This window comes from Dermatophagoides pteronyssinus, unplaced genomic scaffold (genome assembly GCF_027571235.1).
Source record: "Dermatophagoides pteronyssinus isolate colony J.1.1.1.1 unplaced genomic scaffold, Derpt_VIB-CSIC_2022.12 sq0017, whole genome shotgun sequence".
Lineage (NCBI taxonomy): Eukaryota > Metazoa > Arthropoda > Arachnida > Sarcoptiformes > Pyroglyphidae > Dermatophagoides > Dermatophagoides pteronyssinus.
In genome coordinates this window covers 542826-565364 of record NW_027461541.1, presented here as the reverse complement: position 1 = coordinate 565364, position 22539 = coordinate 542826, and the positions used below count along the sequence as shown (strand labels likewise).

Genomic DNA, 22539 nt, shown 5'->3' with positions numbered 1-22539 from the left:
ATAACATTATTTCCGTAATATTATATACATACATATAAACGATAGTATCGATATCCACCACCATCACTATCGAATGAATACAAATTTTTTTTTTAGTCTATCCATGAAACATTAAAAAAAACGAAATTATGGAATCAAAACATTCAGTCAATGATGATGATGATGACTATATACATAGTTACCAAAATGACTAAAATAAAGTTAAGATACATTTAGATGGATGGATGGTCAGTTTAATGTTGTCCATTTTGCTGACCATGTTACTATATTGTGTGCAACACAGCAAAATAAATGATGGACAACAACAACAACAACAACAACAACACTGACATTAACCAATGAATTCTATATTTTTCTCTGGCTCCCTGAATTGCATTTTGCATTCTATGTTTGTGTATGTGTATGTGAGAGGGAGATTGATGACTGAATCATAATTTTTTTCATTCTGGTTTTTTTTTGGAAACTATATTACCACCACCACATAGTCATACAAAAAAAAAAACATTTTTTGGGATAACATTAATTTTATGTAATAAAAAAAATATACATTTTCTTTCTTTCAATTCTTTCGTTTTTTTTCAATGTAATGATGGTGATGGTGAAGTTTGAATTCAAACATGAACGAAAATTACTGTTTGGTTGGTGTTTGGTGTGTTTATTGTTTCATTTTCATTCATTTTCATTCATTCGTTCAATTCACAATTCAAACTTGAACAATTTTCTAGACTTTTTTTTTGGTTGCTGGGTGATTTTCTGGTTTCAAATAGATAAGGTTGACAAGTAAAATGATGAAAGGAAGAGAGAGAGAGAGAGGGGGGAATGAAGGGGAAAATATAAAGTCTAAAGAATCGAGTGGGGGGTGAAAAACAATGCCATGTGCTTCTATTTAACAACAACAACAACATAGAAAGATAGATAGAGAATCGTTTGATAGCTGGTTTAAAGAAGAATCCAATGACCAAAAAAAAAAACTTGCGCAACAATAATAATGATGATTATGTGTGTGTGTAAATAGTGTAAATTTTCAGGGAGAAAAAAAAATTTATCCTTTCAAAGAGAAAAAAAAATGAGATGCAAACACACACACACACATCGTATTCATTTCAAACAGAATGAATGCGATTTTTTCTTTTCTTTTTGCTGATCGGATTCATTTTATTCATTCATTCATGAGTCACGTGCCATTAAATGCTGGTATACCAGTGATTTTCTAGCGATTTTTTTCTTTCCATTTTGGATCGTTTATTCTCTCAACATCGACAACAACATTTATATACAAGTTGGGAGGGCACACGATAGACATTGATATCCACCAAACATACAAACACTGCACACTTTTTACATTGACTGACGACAGCTATTGTAATGAATGTAAATGAAAACAACAACAACAACAACAGAAAAAAAATCGGGTAAAATGACATGACGGCGTTAAATAGCTGAAAATCAGAAAATGATGTGACATATATACTAAAGGACTAAATGCATCGAAAAAATCTAAAATATCTAAAATTCAAATGACAAACAGAAAATACACACATACACATCCTATATGATGATGATCATCCGATGAAAAAAAAGATTCCATAAATGATAATAATGATAATGATAAACATGGTTAATATGGGTAATCATAAATATCAAGTATTAAACATCAAATCAAACATTTGAAAATATCTTAGATACACACACACTGAACACCGATCATCATCATCATTATCAAATAGTGTTGATGATAATGATGATAGAATCGAATGATTCTGACGAAATTCTTTTTCACATTTTTAGTTTTTGTTTTCGTTTCTTTATAAATGCCCTTAATGTTCTAATGTTCCAAATGTTCCAAATGTTAGACACGTGTCGCATTAAATCGTCGTCATTGTCGTTCGAAAGAAAAATGAAAAAATAAAAATAAATGAACCAAAAAAGCTCATTTTTGATCTTGAAAATTTCTTTTGTTTGTTTGGATTTTTTTTTGTATTTATTCTGGGTTATCTTTTCTCTTTTCTTTTTTTGGATTGGTTGATTGATGATAGTTTGATGAATCCGAAAAAAAGTGGATGACCATGATGCTAATTTTAAAAATTAAATATAATGGAACTAATAGCGTCATCTATCGTTTGGATATTGAAACAAAAAAAAACAAACGAATAATTTATTACTAATCGATAGATGGCGTTGAAAAATATTTTATTTTATTTTATTTTTTTAAATTACAAATCAAGCATAATTATAATTAGTATTACATCTTATTATTGAATTATTTTAAAAATAGAACAACAACAAAATCATTATGTTTTAAAAAATATATCACAAAATCAAGAGAAAGAGAGAGATAATGACAGTGTGTAATGTTAAATGAGAACAATTAAAACAATATGGCGATCGATCAAACGATTCAATAATTTAAGCAGATAATTTCATATATTCCATTAAAGTACGCATTGCATATAAAATTTCTGCTTGTAAACGTGCTTCAGCAACCATAATAATAACATGAACTTTTTCGGATGAACGAAAACCTTTCATTACTGAACGAAAATCATGTTTAGGTGTTAATTCAGGAAAACAAGCTAAATGTTTTATATAACATTTTAGTTGTCGTTCTAATAAAATATTTACTTCACGATAATTATAATCATCATGTCGTATACCATATATACTTTGTATATAATTCCAAACAGCACGACGAAATGGTGATGTATCAATATTGGTTTTTGGACCAAGTCTGTTGATAAATTAAGAAAAAAAATTAAAAGAATAATCAACTGGATAGATTAACTTACGTATAATATGTTAAATTATAACCAACTTTAAATTTTTCATCTAAAAAACTAGCAATATCAGGATAAAGATAATTTGAAAGACTATAACCTTGATCATCCCATTGATAATCTTGTATACGATATGTTGATGTATCAGTTGTACGACCACGTTTTGCAAAATCAATATAACAAAATTCCGGATCATCAATAAAGATATTAAAATTATATTTTTTCCATTCATCATCTGACCATGTATTCGGGTGAAATTCATCATTATCTGGTGATGGTGATGATGATGAATTATCATTGGTTGATGATTCGGATTTTATTGATCCATCCGAATTCGGTGATGATGATAATGTTGTTGTTGTTGTTGACGTTGTTGTTGTTGTTGTCATTGTGGTTGTTGTTGTTGTTGATTTATCATCACCATTATTATTATTACCGTTATGTTTTTTATTTCTATATTTATTATTATTATTATTTTGTTGTTTTTGATTACGTTGTTTTCCAGTTTTTATATTTGCTGTTGCCATTGTAAATGAATTCATTATTTTAGCTAAATTTGCATCTTCTTGTTCTAATTGTCTACAACGTTCAACAATTAAACGTGATGCTGGACTACGTTTAACTATTTTTTTTATTATATTACCATTATTATTATTATTATTACAATTATTATTATCAAAACGTAATTCTTCAATTTCAATTTCTTCATAATCACAACCACCACCACCAGCACCACCACCACTACCACCACCATCTTCATCAACATTAAATTCAGGTGGTTCATAACCAAAACGACAACCAAATGATAATGAACAAAGTGAATGAAAATGTGCCATTATTATTATTGCATGTGTTAATTCCGGTAATGTCCATGAATTTATATTTTTTGTTAAACTCTGATATGATTAGAAAGAAAAATAATAATAAGTTATCGTTACAATTTCCAATTATAAAATATAAAATTCTTCTTTATTTACCTGACCAAATAATAATTGAATATGTGTTGTTTTTAATAACCATGGTTGATGTGCAAGAATTTTATTAATCATATTTAAAGATTGTAATTTTATCGGCGCATATTCTAATCCTTTCAGCCATTCTGAATCACCACCAATTTTTAAAAATTGTTCACGTAAAAATTGTACTAAAAATGTACAACGATGTCTTGATGCAGCCATTATTGCAATATAATATCGTATGGTTGTATTTATTGGACCAATATCACGCATTATAAAATTATGTGCACGTATTAATGGTATTGTATATGTTGGATGACAACCAATATATTCGGTAAATGTTTTTTCCAAAAAATCTTCTTTTTGTTGCTAATTTTTTCAAAAATCAAAAAAAAGAAGTCAAAATTTGAATATAAAAACAACATTTATTCATTCAACAAACAAACCTGAGAAAATTGTATACCCGACATTTTTGTATTTTTTTCAGAATTTAATCACATTATTTTCACAATTTATAATCATTTATTATGGATTTTTTTTTAAAAAAGAAAAACAAAACAAAACCAGAATGAATGAATGGATAACCTGTTGCTGTGGAGAAAAAAATATAAACGAAACGAAAATATTGAGAAAAAAAAAGATTACAAAATTTATCATTATATAAATTATCAGCTAAACAAAATTTTAAAAAGAAAAGAAAAGCTGCTAATTGTACATCATTGATACTTTGATATGATGTTATAAATCGATCATTGAACGACAACATTAGTTATTTTTTATTTTTTATCAACGAGCAAAATCAAAAAATCCAAAAACAAAAAAAAGTGATGTGATAAGTGGGGATAAGCGATGATGATGATGATGATGATAACCATAAACCACACACACGCAAACACACATTTCTTTCAACAGTATCATCAAATACCTTTTCAAATATTTGTTGTTGTCGTCGATTATCATGATGATGTTTTTATCCAACAACAACAACATAGTGTGGGGACTTTTTGGATGATGAACAGAATGACATTGAGAATAAGAATATCATTTTGAAGAGAAAAACTATTCAGTCATATCAGATTTTTATTTATTGATAAAAAAAAAGATTCGTTTTTTTAAATGAAATTTTTGAAAAGTAAAAGTGTTGTTGTTGTCCACACTTTCATAAAAAATGATAAGATTTTTGATTTTTTGATTGACAAATGATTACTGATTTAAGACAGAGAGAGAGAGAAAGATTTCTGGGTATTTCAAACATTCAATTCATTTTTTTATTTTCGTTTTATTTTAGAATTGGTTTTTTGATGAGAACGAAAAAGCGAAATTCTTATTTTTTTGGTTGAGAATTTATTCGCATGACAAAACAACGACAAATGTGAATTACGAAATTTTTTTTTCAGTGAAAACGAAACTAAAAATGTACTTTTTTTCATCATGAAATTCCTGAAAGTATATCTACCTATCTAAACAACACAACCTACACAACCTAGAATAATTCTTTCTGATTCTCGTTATTATTATCGTCGTTCAGTGAAACAAAAAAAAAAAGTACATTACAGCACACACAGCAAACAAACACAACGAACAAACAGATCTTAGTGTGGAAACAAAAAACAAGAATTTCTCATACACCTCCTTAGTAACGAGAAAAAAAAATTGTTTGGAATTAATAAGTGGGTGCAGTGAATAAGAGAAGAAAATGATGAAGAAATAATGATTTGAAAATGAAAGATTTTGTGCAAATAAAGAATCAAAAAAAAAATTCATTCGAATCATAGAAAGAATCCAAAAATAGAATCAATGAAATGAATTGAACAAAGACGACAAATTATTATTATTAATAATAATTTTTGGATTCCCCCTCTCCTCCAAACAAACAGAATTTCATATCGAAGAATTTGTTTTTTTTCCAAAGAATTGATTGACAATGAAAAAAAGCAAGCGAATGAATGAATGAAAAGTTTTTTTTTCGCAATAATTTTCTTTTGTGTTCAAATTGAATGCAACAGTTTCAAATTTCTTTACCAGAAAACGAAAAATTGTGTGTAGCATAATTGGATGAAAAAATGGGCAGCCATAGAAGAAAAGAAAAATGTCATGAATTTGATTATTGGATGATGATGTAATCATGTGATTTATGACAGAATTTTGTTCTCTCTTCTCTTTTTTTATTGGTCGTTACGTTTCTCTCTCTCTCTCTCTCTGTATTTGTCTATGGAGCAAAATGATAAATGTTTGTCATCATCATCATCGTTAAAAAAAGTACATTTCTCTCTCCCTCTGTGTGTTGGTGTGGGAGTTTTTTTTCAAGTGTAAAAATTGATAGGAAAAAACAACAAGGTTGATGGCAGCAGTAACATTCTTTTAAAAGAATGTTCTCTATATTAAGAAACATGATGATTATGAACTGATGATGATCAGGGCGATGACAGGAATGAACACGACATAAACACACACACACACACACAGTGGGAAACAAAAAAAAAAAACATTTAGAAAATTCCAAAAACTACGCACGCAAAATTTAGATTTTGTTACAGAGAAATGCAATATTTCTCAAAAACATGTTTGAAATTTCATTCACAAAAAAACAAACTTACGTCATTCATTAATCGATGTTTCGTTTAAATCGAAAGACAAAACTTAATTCTTTATGGAACTTATTGAATCGAATGAAATATGGGATTTTGGTTTTGCAAACAAAAACAAATCAGCTGCTCCTGTCTGTGCTGCTGCTGCTGCTGTACATAGGTTACATTAGGACAAACGTCAACGTCGACAATTTTCTTTTTCTTTTCGTTTTTCGTTTTTGTCGAGAGAAAAAGAGAGAGAGGGTGAGGAAGATGCATTACAAGCATATATTGGATATTATAACTTGAACCTAATCATACATACAACACACACATATCAGGTCATGAAAACCGAGAGAAAGCATGGGATAGAGATTTTTGTATATATATACAAAACACACCAAATGATTTGATATGAACTCACAATATATTATAACGGAAAACAACCAAAAGATAATCAATATGAAAAAACAAATGAAAAACTAACCAAAAATGTTTGTTTGGTTTGTATTATAAATTTGATAAGAAGATTGTTTGGAAAAATTTTGTCTGGTTTTTTTGATTGTTTATCATCCTCATCAAGTGTCAGTACAGGTGTCAGGATTGTTTTTTGTTTTGTTTTGTTGTTCAGGTAAATGTCAAATCATTGAAATCATTTCTATTTTTCTGCAAAATCATTGTCAAATGAACAGAAAACAGAAAACAAAGCAAAACAAAATGAAAACAAAGCAAAACATTCATTCTGACAAATTTGAAAATCGATTGACAAACAACAAAATGATACATTACTTGAATGAATGAATAATCGATGATGAAACACGAACAACAAAAAAAAACATTCAATTTAAATATTCATCAAATGGCGGTAAATATATTTTCATATGTGTGTGTGTCGTGTTGATGAATAAATATGATGCAAAACACTGAAATGATGTATGCACACAAAAAACAAGTTACTAACTAACTGACTAACTGGGAAAAACAATTTTCACACTTGCGTTTTTTCGGTTTTGGTTAGGTTTTTTTTCAAATGGATTGCGTCAAATAAATCGTCGTCGTCGTCGTTAATGTCGTCATTCACACACACGCACACCAAACACCAAACAAACCAGAAGATAACCATTCCAATATTTGTTTCGAGTTTGCTCTATCAACATATGCTTGTTGCTTATTTGATTTTTGATTCGATTTGATTTTGGTCAGAAAAATACACAAACTTTTATCAATTAAAAAAAACGAAAAAACGAAAAGAAAATTTACATTTGGATACAGCATGTATGTAGCAGATTGAAAATAACACACACACAGTGAGAGAGACTTTTTTTATGGGCATCATCCAACAACAACAACAACAACTGGAGAAAGCAAAAAGCAAAAAGCAAAAAAACTTTTTATATAACAGGCCTTGTCTGGCTTGTTTTTGGCAATATTTGTGGATGTGAATGATGATATGGCGGGATATATGGAGAGATACATTGATATAATAAATGTAAGCTACGACGAATATGAACTTTTTTGTTTTGTTTTTTGTTTTTTCGTTTTCTGTTGTTGATAATGAGTATCACATATATTTGGCCTGAATGACTGGCTGGCTGGCTGGAATGACTGATTGGTTATAACTAACTGTCTGGAATGGAGAATGAAAGAATTTTCATGCTATGTTCTGAGTGTTTATAATATAACCCCACACAAACACACAAAAACAAAACAAAAAACCAGAAATATTATTCGATTGTCTCCATTCACGTGTTTTTGTTGTTGTTGTTATTGTTTAGACTGGTTTTGGTTATTTACATTTTTTGTTTTGTTTTGCTGTTTCAAACTCAATAACTTTTCCAGCTGAAAAACATAGCCAAAATGAAAGAAAAAAAAAGATGTTATTCTCTCTCTCTCTCTCTCTCTCTCTCTCTTGCCTTTCTGCTTGCTTGATGCTTATATTCAAACACAAAAAAGTCACATGCTTTTTTTTCGTGTTTTTCACTATGTGCTTCATAGCTTTTTATTTCTCTTTTGGTAATTTTTGTTTCTTACGTAAATCTTTCGAATCTGAATAAAGCAAAGAAAGAAAGAAAAATACTTTTTGCTGTGTTATTTAACACAGTATAGGAATATCAATCATATGTTATGTCTTAATTCTTTTTCAATGTTTCAATCAAATTCATAAACGATGTTTATCAATTGATTAAATCAAGGAACAAAAAAAACCAATATAGAATGTAGGCCAATATTGAATATTTTTGGCTGCTCGGGTTGACAATCAATGTAGCAGCAAGTCCAAACCAAAAAGAAAAATAAGAAAATATCCAAATCAATCGATCGATATTGATATCAATCAATCGATTATTATTTGATAATGGAGGTTTAATAAAAAAAATCTAAAATCAATGCTTCCTGCTTTCTCAATAAAGAAGAAAGAAAAACATTTTTCAATCGAAATTCATTTTCCGCATTTCAAAACATCATTGTGATGCTGGATAACCACCCATCAAAAAAAACACAAAGAAAAATTTCATCTTGATTTTTATTTATATGTTTTTAATGGTTTATTTTAGTTTTGGTTTCAAATTATAAGACACGGGTTTTTGTAAAAGTGTTTAGAAAAAAAAAGAAAGAAGAAAAAAGTATTTATAAAGACACAAAGATTTACAAAAACAGCAAAAATTATAATTATAATTTTTTTTTTGTTTTACAAGATTGTAATTGAAATTATTTACAACAGAAAGAAAGTCGGGAAAAAAATAAGATAATTTAAAATTTTTTTTTTTGTTAAAAGATTTGTTCATCAAAATAAAAATCAACAAAATTACAAAAAAATAATAATTTACAAATTTACAAGAAGAAATGAAAATTGTCAATAATTCAATGGATCGAAAAGGGTTAATTCGATCGATCATTTTCGTTTCTCAAACACGAGATATTCCATTGGTACGTTGTTGTTGCGATTGTTGTTGTTGAAAATGATGATGGCCATATTGCGATTGCGATTGTTGCGGATGATGATAATGATTAGTTGCCATTGCAGCATAAATAATTGTTTCAAATTTTAAATGTAAATGTTCTTGTTGTGTTAATTGATCATTCGATAATGATTGAAATATTTCATCTTTATATTGTATACAATATGTTAATAATTGTTCTAATGATTTTTCTTTTTGTATCTTTCCTTCAAATGTCTATAATTATAAAAAAAGTAATTAATGAATTTAGTTAATAAAAGTTATTTATAAATAATTTTATATTAGTTACCTTTGATACATCTTTCATATAGGCAATAATATCACTTTCTTGAATAGATGGTAATAATGAAATATCATTATAATATTGATTTATAATTTGTTGATAATTTATTAAATCGCGTGTATTTAATAATTTATTTGTTGACGAATTATTATTATTTGATAATTTTCCTAACAATGTTGAATTGTTGTTGTTGTTTTGGTTAGCCAAGTTGTTGTTGTTGTTAACACCAATGGAACAATTTACACCACCACCAACATTATCATTATTGATGATTAAATTCGTTTCACATGTATCGATAAGATTTTTTGCCAAAATATCCAAACAAATATCGATACTAATATTACTTTGTATATCGAATAATATTTCTGGCATACGTAATATTGTAACCCAAAATCGTAATATTAAACTATATTTTTGTTTTTAAAAAAATCAATTAATCAATTAGTTAATTATTCTGTATTATTCTTACCTGTTATTTTTCCATGAAATTAATGTATCTGGATTATTAATTGAATTTTTCATAGCTTCTTGATCAAAAAAATCAAATAACCATTTGATTGCAATTGGTAAATGTTCATTAACTGTAAATATTGTATTGAAAAAATCATCAATATATTGTTGTATTATTCCTTTTGTTGTTAATAAACGTGTTAAATAAATTTCAGGTATTGAACGATTGATTAGATATGTTGATATTGATGAATTTAATTGTAAATGTTGTTGTTGTTGTTGTTGTAAATTTGGACAAAATATTGATGCTAATAATGATGATGCCATTGATAATGGTGAATTATTATCATTGGCTATTGTTGTTGTTGTCGATGTTGTTGTTGTTGTTGATGATGATATTGTTGTTGTTGTTATTGTTTGTAATGATGATTTTAAAGCCAAAGAATTCATCGATATTGAATTATTAAAATTCGGTTTATTATGTCTATCCAGTGTAATTTGCGATGCTGATAATGCAGCAGCAGCTGCTGCAGCCGCTGCTGACAATTGCGATGACTGTTTACCGGCATTCGTTATTGTTGACATCGCTGGTGTTAATGATGAAAATGGTTTCTGTTGTTGTTGTTGTCGTCGTCGTAATGCACGTCTTTGACGCATTGTACGTAAATTATAACGATTTTTACCATCATTATGATTATTATAAAGAAAATTACCACCAGAAACACCAATAATACAATCATTAATTAAACTAGATGGTTTAACTAGATGCCAAATATTATGTTGTTCATCATTATCATTTTGATTATTATTAATAAAACGTTTTGATTGATTAGTTAAAATACGATTATTATTATTATTATGTAAAGTATGATGATTTATGCGTCTTTGTTGTTGTCGACGTCGCTTTGTTGTTGATGATGATCCTTTCATAAATAAACTAAGACGATCATAAACATTACGTGCAAATGATCGATTATTCATTGTAATTGAATTTAATCGATATGTTGATGATGATGATTGATTATTTGTTTGTAATAATAATTTTGTTGGTTGATTGATAAATGATTGATTTGTATGATTAGCTAATCCATAGATTTCATCTTGATTATTATGAAATATTGATGATAATGGTCGTTGTTGTTGTTGATAAATATATGGTTCATATTGTTGTTGCGGTAATTCATTATAATGATTATAATTAATCATCATTGATGTTGCCGGTAACTGTCTTCTACGTAATGATGATGATGATGATATTTGTGAATTATTATTATAAATAAAATTATTATTATCGTTTGTAATTGTACCACCATTACCACTGTCATATAATGAAGAATCTTGATGATTATTATTCCAATTTCTATCTGCTGGTATTTGTTCATAAAGATGAAATTCAGTATTATCATCATTTGCGATTGAATTATTACCATTATAAATATCACCACCATTACCACCATGAATATTATTACTAATAATTTGATCTTGATTATAAATATTTGATTGATAACGATATTTTGATTGATTATTTACAATTGGATTATTAACATGTTTGACGTTTTCATCACCATTATATGATGATGATGATTTTGTTGATGTTGTTGTTGTTGGCGATGCGGATGATGATAATAATGATGATGATGAACGTAAACAAAGATAAAAAATAGCACCATCCATTATACCATAATGTGATATTGTATTTAAACGTCTCCAAATTGTTTCATTTGCTGTTAAAATCTGTGTAGAATGATCATAATCATCTAATAAAATATCTATCATTTCTAATGATATTGTATCACTACGACGACTAGCATTATAAATTTTATCTGCATCCGTTTTTGACATTAATGATGCAACACCATAAACATCTTGATATGTTATTGATGATTGATTACGTAATATTGTTTGTGAATGATCACTACTATTAAAACTTGCTTCAGTTCCACCATTATAATCACCACCGTTATTATTTATTAGTGGTGTTGGTCGTAATATATTATTTGTAGGATTTGATGATGAAGTGGATGATGTTGTCGATGTTTGTTGTTGTTGTTTTGGTTTTAAACTTTTCCAATATAATTGTAAATCATTTACAGATGGCCGGTCAACATTCGGTACAAAACGATATAATGTATCAATAATTTTCATTTTTACCTGTGTTATTGTATCACAATCTAATATTCGACAGGTATAACCATTATTATCATTATTATTATCATCTAATTTATTATTATCGATAATTATATCTGTAGAATTGCTTGTTGGATCACCACTTCCACTTCCACTACCACTACCACTGCGACCGTTATTACTTAGATTAAAATCATCAGAATTAATTGGTGTACTATTCGGTGTAATAGTAGTGTTTGTAGTGGTGGTATTATTATCTTCAACCATATTGGCAATCGATTGATGATCATTACCAATTTGATGATGATGATAATCCATTGATTTTTTTCCCATACGATTATTGATTGATCGAAGTGTTGTTGTTGATGATGATTGTTGTTGTTGTCCCGTTATTATTCCTCGACGATGTTTATTATTAATGGTAGCAGTACGACAATTTTGTATTGTAGAATATCGATCTGATATTGATGAACGATGATTATTATTATTATTATTAATCGATATAATTGGCGGTAATGTTTGTTGTAATTTTTCATCCAAAAATATATTTACAGTCAATGTTTTATAATCAATTTGTTCGCGTAATAATTTTTCTTCCGATAATGTATATCTAAAAATATGTGTGGGTGTTTTCAAATATTAATTTAGTGACAAAAAATAATAATAAAAATAATGAGTTTACTAACCTTGAATTACCAGTAACAAAATCAACTGGTCCTTTATCAATTTGATGTTTAATAGCTGAAAATAATAAAAATAATGGACCAGATGATATTTCACGTGCATATTTATACAGGCAAATTGATAACCAATCGATAAGCATTTTTTCAACAATACTATCATTATATTTTATTAATTGATTTGAATGTTGTTGTTGTTGTTGTTGGTGTTTATTCAATGAAAAACGATCAATTAATTTTGATAATAATTTTCTCATTATATCAAATGAATATTCCATACGATCTAATAATGTTATCGTTAATAATGATGCAAAATGTAAACGATCATTTATTGAAAATGTTTTTGTTTGTTGTTCTAATGTATTGATTAATATTAATAAAAATTTTTGATTTAATAATAATTGTTCAAATTGTTCGATTATAATCGATGGTCGTTGTTGTTGTTGTTGATTATTATCAGCCATCGATTTCATAATCATTGATCGATTAATAGTATAAAAATTTTCAACAGGTTGTTGTAATGATCCATTTGTAGGATAATGATAATTTAAATCATTATTATTATTCATTGATTTTATTAAAAATGATTGTTGATTAATATTTTGTAATTTTTCAGCATTATTATTATCACCATTATCATTATCATTATTATTATTAATATTAAAATAAGGTGAACAATACCAAAACATTTGATAAAGATAATTATATTTTAATTGTTGAATATTATTGATTATTAATGATTGTTGATTACTACCATCATTTAAACCAAAATTATCTTTACAAAGATCTGAAGATGATAATGGTGACGATGGCCATGGTGTACCAGATGCAAAAAACATTCGTAATAAAAATGTTCGTTCATCATGCATTGGTAATGAAATTTTTGGTAAATCATCAACACTTAATAGGCCATTTGCTTGTAAAATATCTGTTTGTAATTCAGCAAATGCTTGTTTACATTCTGAACGAACATTATTTTCCAATGTATCCATTTGTAATTGTATACGTTTATATTCACGTTCTGCTTCATTGGTTTTATGTTTATAAGCAGCCAAAATAATTATCGATATTATTGTTAATATTGTACCGATTATAATTGAAATTACAATTAATAATTCTAAATTTATTGATTGATTATTAATTGTTTCAAAATGTTGACCATAATTATTATTATTATTAAATGGTGGATGATTTTGATGATAAAATCTTGATGAATCATCATTATTATTATTTGTTTGACCATTAAAATTATCATAAAAATAATCAGAATAATGTAGATAACCTAAATGACGACGCATATTACCAATCTTCAATACAATAGCCGGTAATTCAATTGAATTTCTTCGTCCTAATTCATCAGTTGGTGAGGGTGGTGGATAAATTGGTGGTTGACATATGATTTGTCGCATATTAACCGATGTTAAATTACAACGTTGTTGTCCGATTGTAACATTCAGTTCATATTCAGATAATAACAGAACAGCTAAATTTTCACCTTCAATAACAATAACATCACCATTAAATGGTAATATATTATCACCATTATTATTAATACCATCATTATTAATACGATTATCATTAATTATAATTGATTTTCCATGTCCATTATTTACTGAATAAATAATTGGATCCGATACATAAAGTATATTTGAATCTAATTGTGGATAATATTGATCTAATTCCAATGTTGATATTGTATTATCCATTATGAAACCAATTTGTAAATAAATTTGATTCGGTATATGATGTAATGTTGAATTATTATGATTACGTTGTTGATTATGATTATCACGATTATGATTTTGCTTGGTTTGACTACTTAGATTACTTGCTAATAATTGTAAATCACCATTTATCATCGGTGATTGACATAACATTTTTATTGATGATAATACAATACATAATGATTCATTTATTAAACGATTATTATCAATATTTAAATCAAATTGATTTGGATCATTATTAATTTTTGTTTGTTGTTGTTGTTGTCGATGATGATTTATTGATTGTCGATTATTATTATGTTGTTGTTGTTGATATGGTGGCCATATTGTTGGATAATGATTTTTAATTTGTTGTTGTTGTTGTTGATTATTTGATGTTGATGATGATAATGTTGGTGGTACAAATACCAACATTCTTGGTTGTTGAATGGATGTAAATTGTGAACCAATTACGGTTATCAAACGTCCACCGGAAAAAAAACTTTGTAATGGTTCAATATGATCAATCGATGGATCAGCAGTATAAAGAAATGGATTTGCTAATGTATAATTAGCACCATCAATCATTAATATTAAACGTGTTACAACATATGATGAATATGGTGCTGCACTTGTACGACAGCTCATTTGATAGCTACTTGCCAATGATCTATATATGTTTTGGTGTTTCGGAAAGGGTGAAAAACAAATAACAGTTAGAAATTTTTCAACGACAAAATCATCATCAACACATACCGTTCAACATGGCAAGGTAAATCATCTAAATATATTGCTACATTTGAACCAATATTTAAATTTTTTCCACTTAAATAAATACGTGTACCACCGGATTGTGGACCAATTTTTGGATTTACATCAATCAATTCAATTATCTATAATGATTGAAAATAAATGAATGGAGAGAAAAAAACAAACATTAATGAAAATTGAAACCCATCATAATCATCATCAACAACGAAAAAAAACTATCAAATTTCATCCGAAATCAATCATAGAGAAACAAAAGTAAACAAATAATTTTTTGAATGTAATTTGAACCTGTCAAAATTCCCAGAAGAAAAATAACGGATAATTTGACAATCAATTCAATTCAATCATCATTATCATCTCAAGTTTTTCTACAAAAAAAAAACTAATTTCAAATTTAGGAAAATTGCGTAATAATCATTCCAAAAGAAACTGAAAAAATCCATCATTTTTTTGATTAAGATATTAAAAGTTTTGCTTTTTCTCTCTGTAATATGGTCATCCCTTTTTTGCGTTTTTCATTTTTTCATTTTTAGATTTTCAACCAAAAAAACAAAATACAAGCTACCTGCATTTATGAAAATCCATAAAAAGAAATAGGCAAATTATTCATTCATTCATTTATTCATTCGACTAATTGTCTTTATATGCAAATTCGTATCATATCATTTTGGTGCAACTAACTCTACGGGATTTTTTTTCGTTTTTCGCTTTTCGTTTTTATTATTTCATTCTTCAAATAGTCTTTGGTTTTTTCATTTTTACAAACCAAAACAAAAAAAATTGATGGTTATCATTTTTCACTATATTTTTATTGTTTTTTGAATCATAATTGTAGCGGTGGTTATGGTAGTAAAAAAAAAAGAAAGGATGATGGTTAATTTCCTAATTGAAATGATGATGATGAAATGGATTGCTGGCTGTCATCATCATCAGTTTATTATGAAATTAATTATTCTCATCATCATCATCATCATCATTAGCAGAATGATTTAGATGAATTTATGAGGGCATTTTGATGATGATGATTATGGTCAATGATCTCCCAGATGAGAAACATATATGGTAATAATAATTCTTATTGCCCACAACAACAGCAATAAAGATTCAATCTGGACAAAAAATGATTAAATCGAATAAAAAAAATGTTGTTATGCTGGTAGTGGTAGCAGTAGTCTTTTTCTTTTCCTTTTTTTTGAACGATTTTCGGACGAAATGAAATTGGAACAAATTAAATTTAATTAAAATCAATCAAAATTAATGCGATTCGAGAGATTCGGGATAATGGCCAATAAATAATAATAATAAATTTGGTCGGAGAAAATTGAAAAGAAAAAAAAACCAGAAAATTGAATTCAATTCGATTCGAATTTGTGGTCTGGGTGGTGTGGAAATATTTTGGAAAAAAAACCACAAAATAAATTGACCATTATTAATTTTACCTTATTTTCACGTTTTTAGACATTGACTGTAATTCATAGTTGAGTGAGGTTAGGTTGATGACTATGACTATGGCTATGGGTATGATTCATAGTTCAGTGAGGTTAGGTTGATGATTATTTTTATGACCAAAAAAAAAAATGAACATTTGCGTCATCTGGTGTATACATATAACAATTATCATTATTATTATTTGTTGTTTTTTTTTTGTTTTCGCTATCATCATAACCCCGAAATAACGGTATTAAAGTGTGTATGTTAAAATCATAAAAAACGATAAAATGATGTATGGCTATACACCCATCACAAAAACCCAAAAAAAATTCATTGTGGACATTATATATTTCATTGGCTTCTAGCAAAAGAAAATCAATCGATTTTCAATTATTATTATCATCATCATCATTTTCCAAGTATAATTTATATGAAATTGCAATAAAAAAAACATTTTTCCATAATAAAATGTACGTGCATGGCAATTAGGAATTGTCAATAAATAAATCAAGAAGAAGCAGAAAAAGAAAAAAAATCCTAATTAGAATTCAAAATTTTTTCCTCTCGTACCAGAATCGATTTCAAATGAAGAAAAAGAAAAATTTATTTCGCTGAAAAACGATAGAAGTCGATTGACATTCTGTAGAAATCAAAAGAAATTATTCAAAAATAATTTCTATTGAAAAGACACTACTGTCATAAACAGACATTTGTCGAGATTGTTTTTCTTCCTGATTTCTTAAAGAAATTATCATGATAATAATTACATGATGATTCGAAATAACAAGGAAATTTTTTCTCCTTGGTTTCGACAATTTCTTTCAAAAAAAATGTCAAATGCCAAAATGAAATTGAACCAAACAAACAAACAAACAAAACAAACCCGGGAAAAGCAATGGTCATTTCAACAAAAAAAAACCGATATGATCATAATCATCGGAAAAAAATCGATCCGGTGATCCGAAATTCAATTCAATTCAATTTTCCAAATCTTTCAATGTGTGTGTGTGTGTGTATTTGATAGAATCGATTAGATAATCATATATATATTTATCGAATCGATTCTATTTCGACAAACATAGATAAACATAGATAGAAATAGAACAAAAAAAACTAATAATAATAATAATAATTTTGGTGTTGAAACTGAAATTAGTTTTTCTTCTGATTTCTTCTTATGTTTGGTTATTATTTCTATTCGCAAAAAAAATTACATGTAATCGACAGACGACCATGATGATTTTGATTGTTTTTTTGGCTTGGATAGATTTTTATTAAACAAAAAAAAAAAGAATAATGTCATCTTGTTTTTGTTCGTTTGGAACATAAAGAACACAAGAAAAAAAACCGTTGAACATGAGAATTTTTGGTCAACATCTTAGGGTTTTCCTTTTCTGATGATGGTGGCCTTCATTTTCTTTTCTTTTGTTTTTTTTGGTGGAATTTTCAATATGATGATAGTAAACACATATACAATTATCTGTGCAATTAAAATGAATGTTTTTCGCTTTGTTTTTTCTGCTTTTGTTTTGTTTTGTTTCTCTCATGGATAACGAATCCGGTCAATCGATATTGTTTCAAACACAGACACACAGAATGTATTTTTAATCGTTTGAGCATTCTCACTTTGTAAAAATAGAAATTCTTGGTTTGGTTTATTGCATAATAATGATGATTTTTTGGTTAGAAAAAAAACATGTAAGATACAGGAGGCATAATATTATTTTCTGCTGAAACATAAAAAATAATAATAAATTCAATATGTTACCGATTCTATTCAATTACCCGCACACACACAAACGAATGAAAATGAAAGTAAAACAAAAGAAAGTAAACGAAGAGAAAAACATCATTGAATAATAATAATAATAATAAAAACAAAAGAAGAAGAGAAAGGAAAAGAGAAAAGTTTTTTTTCCATGTAAATTCATTGTAATAATGTTAATATTATGGTGAATTACTGACAAACGCACACACATTACATTTATAAATTACAAATTACTTGGGAATTTTTTCAATAAAAAAAATTAGCTAAAAATGATAATGTGTGTGTGTGTGTCCGACAAATGGAGTAGATTTTTTTCTGGTTTCTTTTTTTGGATTTTTTTGTGTTTTGGTTAAACTTACTTTATATTGAAATTTTTCCTGTGCACGTGTAACACCAGCACGATTACCAATAATAACTAATGCTGATTGTGGACCAATTAAACTTTGTCCGGTACGACATACAATACGTATTGATATATTATATTTAATTGGACGACATGGTATACCACCAATTGATATACGATCTTTTATTTCATCAAATGATGAACCAAGATTTGAACCTTCTATTGATACTAATGTACCACCTTCAATTGGACCTGATATTGGATGTATCTTTTTGAAAAGAGAAAGAAAATTTATAGTTAGTTCAAATTTCAAAATGATCAAAAAATATTGAATCAAAAAATATTTACATAATCAATACGTGGTGGTGGACAAGAATTAATGACTGGTGAATCTAAACATTGATCATTATATAAACATTGATTTTGACACCAAACACAACCAAATTTATTATCACGTGTTTGACAAAGTGAACAATCAGCACGTCCTGCATATGCTCCTAAATATTGACATTTATATATTGTAACTTTAGATTGGATAAAAAACGATGAAAGTAAACAAAAAAAATAAATTTTAATTAATTTTTTCAAAATGTTTCAAATGTGAATAAGAGAAAAGTAAACAAACATACAATTTGTACGATCAATAAATGTGTCACTATTCAATAATACTGTTAATGAAGCACGTTGTTGGCCAATTTCTTCTTGATATGATAACTAAAGAAAGAATGAAAATTGAGTGAAAAAAAATACAGAGAATTTTTTTTTTAATCCAAAATTTCAACAAATCATCAATCAATCAATCAATCAATCCATTTAAGCTAAGTGTAAATATTGAATATTTGTTTCGTTCAACTTACCATTAATTCATTACAAATAATTTTATTATCACTAATACGTGCTTGTACACGTTCTTTTGCTTGTTCAATTTCAATAATACATTGAAATTGATCATTTAATGGTATAAGATTACGAATTTCAATAGTTAATTCACGTCGTTGACCATCGGGTATAATAATTTCTTGTTCAATATTGAATGATGGACAATGTTGTACACCTTTTATCAATGAATTTTGTGCACTCTGCATTGAAAATTTCCAATCCATCCATTTGGTAGTAAAATTGACATCAATAAAATGGAAAAAAATCAATATTTTAAAAAGTGAATAAAGTGATTATCATCATTTAAGAGAGTGAGAGAGAAAGAAAGAAAATGATAAACTTACATTTTCACCAACAATCATACGTCGTGTACATAATGATGTATTAAATGTACAAAGATTTTCATGCATACACCAATTACAATCCCAGGCACTAGTTACACATGATTTACATCTTTTTTTTGAACAGGGTGGTGGTGGGAGAAGGGTTAAATCAAAAAATGAAAGTGAAAATAAGAATCGAAAAAAATATTAATTATGAATTCTGTGAGTTTTCTGAAACAATCATCATCAAATGGAAAAAATATGATCCAAGTAAAATCTTTCTCAAAAACTGAAATGAATTTATTTCTTCAATTTTCGCACTAATACAGAGAAAGATAAATTTCAACTAAAAAAAAAATTAATGAACAAATTTCCAAGAAAATGTTACAAGAAAAAGTGCCAGAAAAAAAATATTGATCAATATTTCGGTAGCAAACAGAAAGTGTAAAATGTGAAAAGAAAAATGTGAAAAAATCCAGCTATAATTGAATCATTCATTTTGGATTCTTTTTCTGATTGAAATGGATTCAATTTTCGTTTTTTGCTTCGTTTTTTTTTGTTTCATTTAATCATAAATAATCAAATTATTCTCTGTGTGCCAAAATCCTCAGAATCCTTAATTTTATCTACTTTCCCTTCAATTTTTCAATTTTTCCATTTTTCCCTTAGAATTCTCAATTTATTTTGAAGCAAAAAAGATGAAGAAAAATGAAAATTTTTTGGTTACTTACGATTTATGTAATGAACAATCAAAATAAATAAATGAACGATGTATAAAATCAGTATCAGTTTCACTACTACGTACTGAAACATCAATATTAATATGATCATAACCATTAGGTATTTTTGGACGTAAATGTATTGGTGGTGTTTGACAAATAAGACCATTACGTGTAACAATTGCTTGTATTGGTTGTCCTTGTTGTTCAAATATACAAAGATAATTTGCACCATAAGGCAATTGAGGTAATTGATTGATAATAAGCTCGACCTTTTTATATATTTAAACAAAAAAAAACAAAACAAAAGAAAACAAAATGAAATGAAAAATTTTAATTAAAACAAACAAATATTAACGGCAAATGAAAAAAAAAATCAATTATAAAGCCTGTATATTTCTTTTTTCGGGGTCCAAACCAAACAAAGGGAAAGAAATTCAATTTGGGGTTTATAATTGTCATTGTTTCTTCGGTTTTTTGCTTGCTTGAATGAATCATTGAACATCATCAATGATTTGATCCGTGAAATTTTTTTGGTTGTTTGGTTGGTTGGTTGATTGATAGCGGTGGTAGTGTTAAACAAAAATAAATGAAAAAAAACTTACCGGTGCAAGTAAATTTATAGATATAAATTCAGGTTTAATTGCTTGAAAATCAATACATTGTGATGTTTCTAATGAAAGCCAACGTGGTGTTGAAAATACTGATTTTTGATCCATTATTGAATAATGTTTATTATCATTTGTATTTGATTTTTTCATTTGATAATTTTGATGATTTTGATTATTATCATTTGAATATAAACATTCAGATTTGATTGTACATCTTTTCTGTAATGAACACCAACCACAATATGGATTACGTGCCTGTAAACATTGATCACAGGTATTATGTTGTATACATGTTTCTATTGGTAATTTTACCACCTAAAATGAAAAAAAATGGGAAAGAAAAAGAAAAATTTTTAAAAAATTTTGCATAGAATAAGCTAATTATGGCCAACAAAACAAAAAAAAAAATTGACATTTCATTGAGAATTTCCAACAACAGCAACATGGTTGACAAAATGACAGCATTTTGATCATTCATTTTTACTCGAAAGGGATGTTTTTTTGGGGGTGTTTATAGTCGTACATCAAAACACTTATATGCGGATAATAATAATCATAAAAATCGATTTTTTTTGGCTGGCTGGCTGGTGTTAAAAAAACACATCCAAAAACGAAAAAGAAACTTGTCCAATGTTGAAACGAAGAGAGATAAGAATTTCATTTTTACTTGGAAATAAGATTCTCTACACTCATTCAATTTTCATCTTTTCTTTGGATTCTTTTTGGATTCCTTTTTAGGAATTTTATTTAAATTCTTTTCAAAAAAAAAAAATTCATGTCGTTCGTTCGTTCGTTTTTACAACAAGCCATAAATCGATCGATTGATGATGATGATGATGGATATGAATGATACAACCAACCAGCGAAAAAAAACTACTTTAAACTACGACGATCATCATCATCATCATCACGACATTGACGATGAAACGAAGCAAAAGCAAAAAAAAAAAAAAACATCAAACCGATCGAATAAAATGTTTCACAGAATCGAAAATTCTTCTTCTTTTTCATTTCTAGTCGTCAATGAAACGATTCTAAAACATGATCCAGCAACAGAACAAAAAAAAACTTGAAATTGAACAACCAAAACAACAACAAATATGAATTTTTGGGAATCAATTTCTGATGGAAAAAGTGCGTGTATGACAAACAAACAAACAAATTCAAAAAAAAGTTTTCCATTTTGTTTGGGTTGCT

The 22539-nt window shown here is 27.5% G+C and overlaps 2 protein-coding genes across 9 annotated transcripts in view; both read right to left on the bottom strand.

Moving 5' to 3' along the window:
- Nucleotides 1-2171: 2171 nt before the first annotated feature.
- On the bottom strand, nt 2172-8138 carry Sesn (Sestrin). Of its 5 annotated transcripts, none has more exons than XM_075822416.1 (5): nt 7087-8138; nt 4177-4321; nt 3752-4099; nt 2787-3670; nt 2172-2728 (listed from the first exon to the last, which is right to left on the bottom strand). In XM_075822416.1, exons 2-5 carry the CDS (start codon nt 4198-4200, stop codon nt 2407-2409), a joined length of 1578 nt encoding a protein of 525 aa, XP_075678531.1. In that variant the 5' UTR covers nt 4201-4321; nt 7087-8138; the 3' UTR covers nt 2172-2406. The 5 variants fall into 5 exon arrangements, with proteins under 5 accessions (XP_075678531.1, XP_075678532.1, XP_075678533.1 ...); XM_075822417.1 differs by having other exon boundaries at nt 7558-8138; XM_075822418.1 differs by lacking the exon at nt 7087-8138 and adding an exon at nt 6785-7056.
- A 666-nt stretch (nt 8139-8804) lies between these two features.
- The window catches only part of LOC113794156 (uncharacterized), a 64981-nt gene continuing 51246 nt past the window's right edge, over nt 8805-22539 (bottom strand). For all 4 annotated transcript variants that reach the window (XM_075822389.1, XM_075822390.1, XM_075822392.1 and 1 more), the window contains exons 5-16: nt 21337-21657; nt 20744-21003; nt 20034-20142; nt 19668-19889; nt 19440-19524; nt 19159-19334; nt 18827-19078; nt 15254-15390; nt 12801-15167; nt 10007-12724; nt 9544-9943; nt 8805-9470 (exon numbers count right to left, since the gene is read on the bottom strand). In XM_075822389.1, the coding sequence (XP_075678504.1) occupies nt 9201-9470; nt 9544-9943; nt 10007-12724; nt 12801-15167; nt 15254-15390; nt 18827-19078; nt 19159-19334; nt 19440-19524; nt 19668-19889; nt 20034-20142; nt 20744-21003; nt 21337-21657 (7317 nt within the window). In that variant the 3' untranslated portion in view covers nt 8805-9200. The remainder of the gene's footprint in view (nt 9471-9543; nt 9944-10006; nt 12725-12800; nt 15168-15253; nt 15391-18826; nt 19079-19158; nt 19335-19439; nt 19525-19667; nt 19890-20033; nt 20143-20743; nt 21004-21336; nt 21658-22539) is intronic.

Excerpts from the sequence above, each read along its gene's own strand:
- Sesn (XM_075822416.1), bottom strand. The coding sequence starts at position 4,200 with ATGTCGGGTATACAATTTTCTCAG. Across the intron at positions 4,100-4,176 it reads CGGGTATACAATTTTCTCAG|CAACAAAAAGAAGATTTTTT; the intron begins GTTTGTTTGTTG and ends TGAAAAAATTAG. Across the intron at positions 3,671-3,751 it reads TTCAATTATTATTTGGTCAG|AGTTTAACAAAAAATATAAA; the intron begins GTAAATAAAGAA and ends TAATCATATCAG.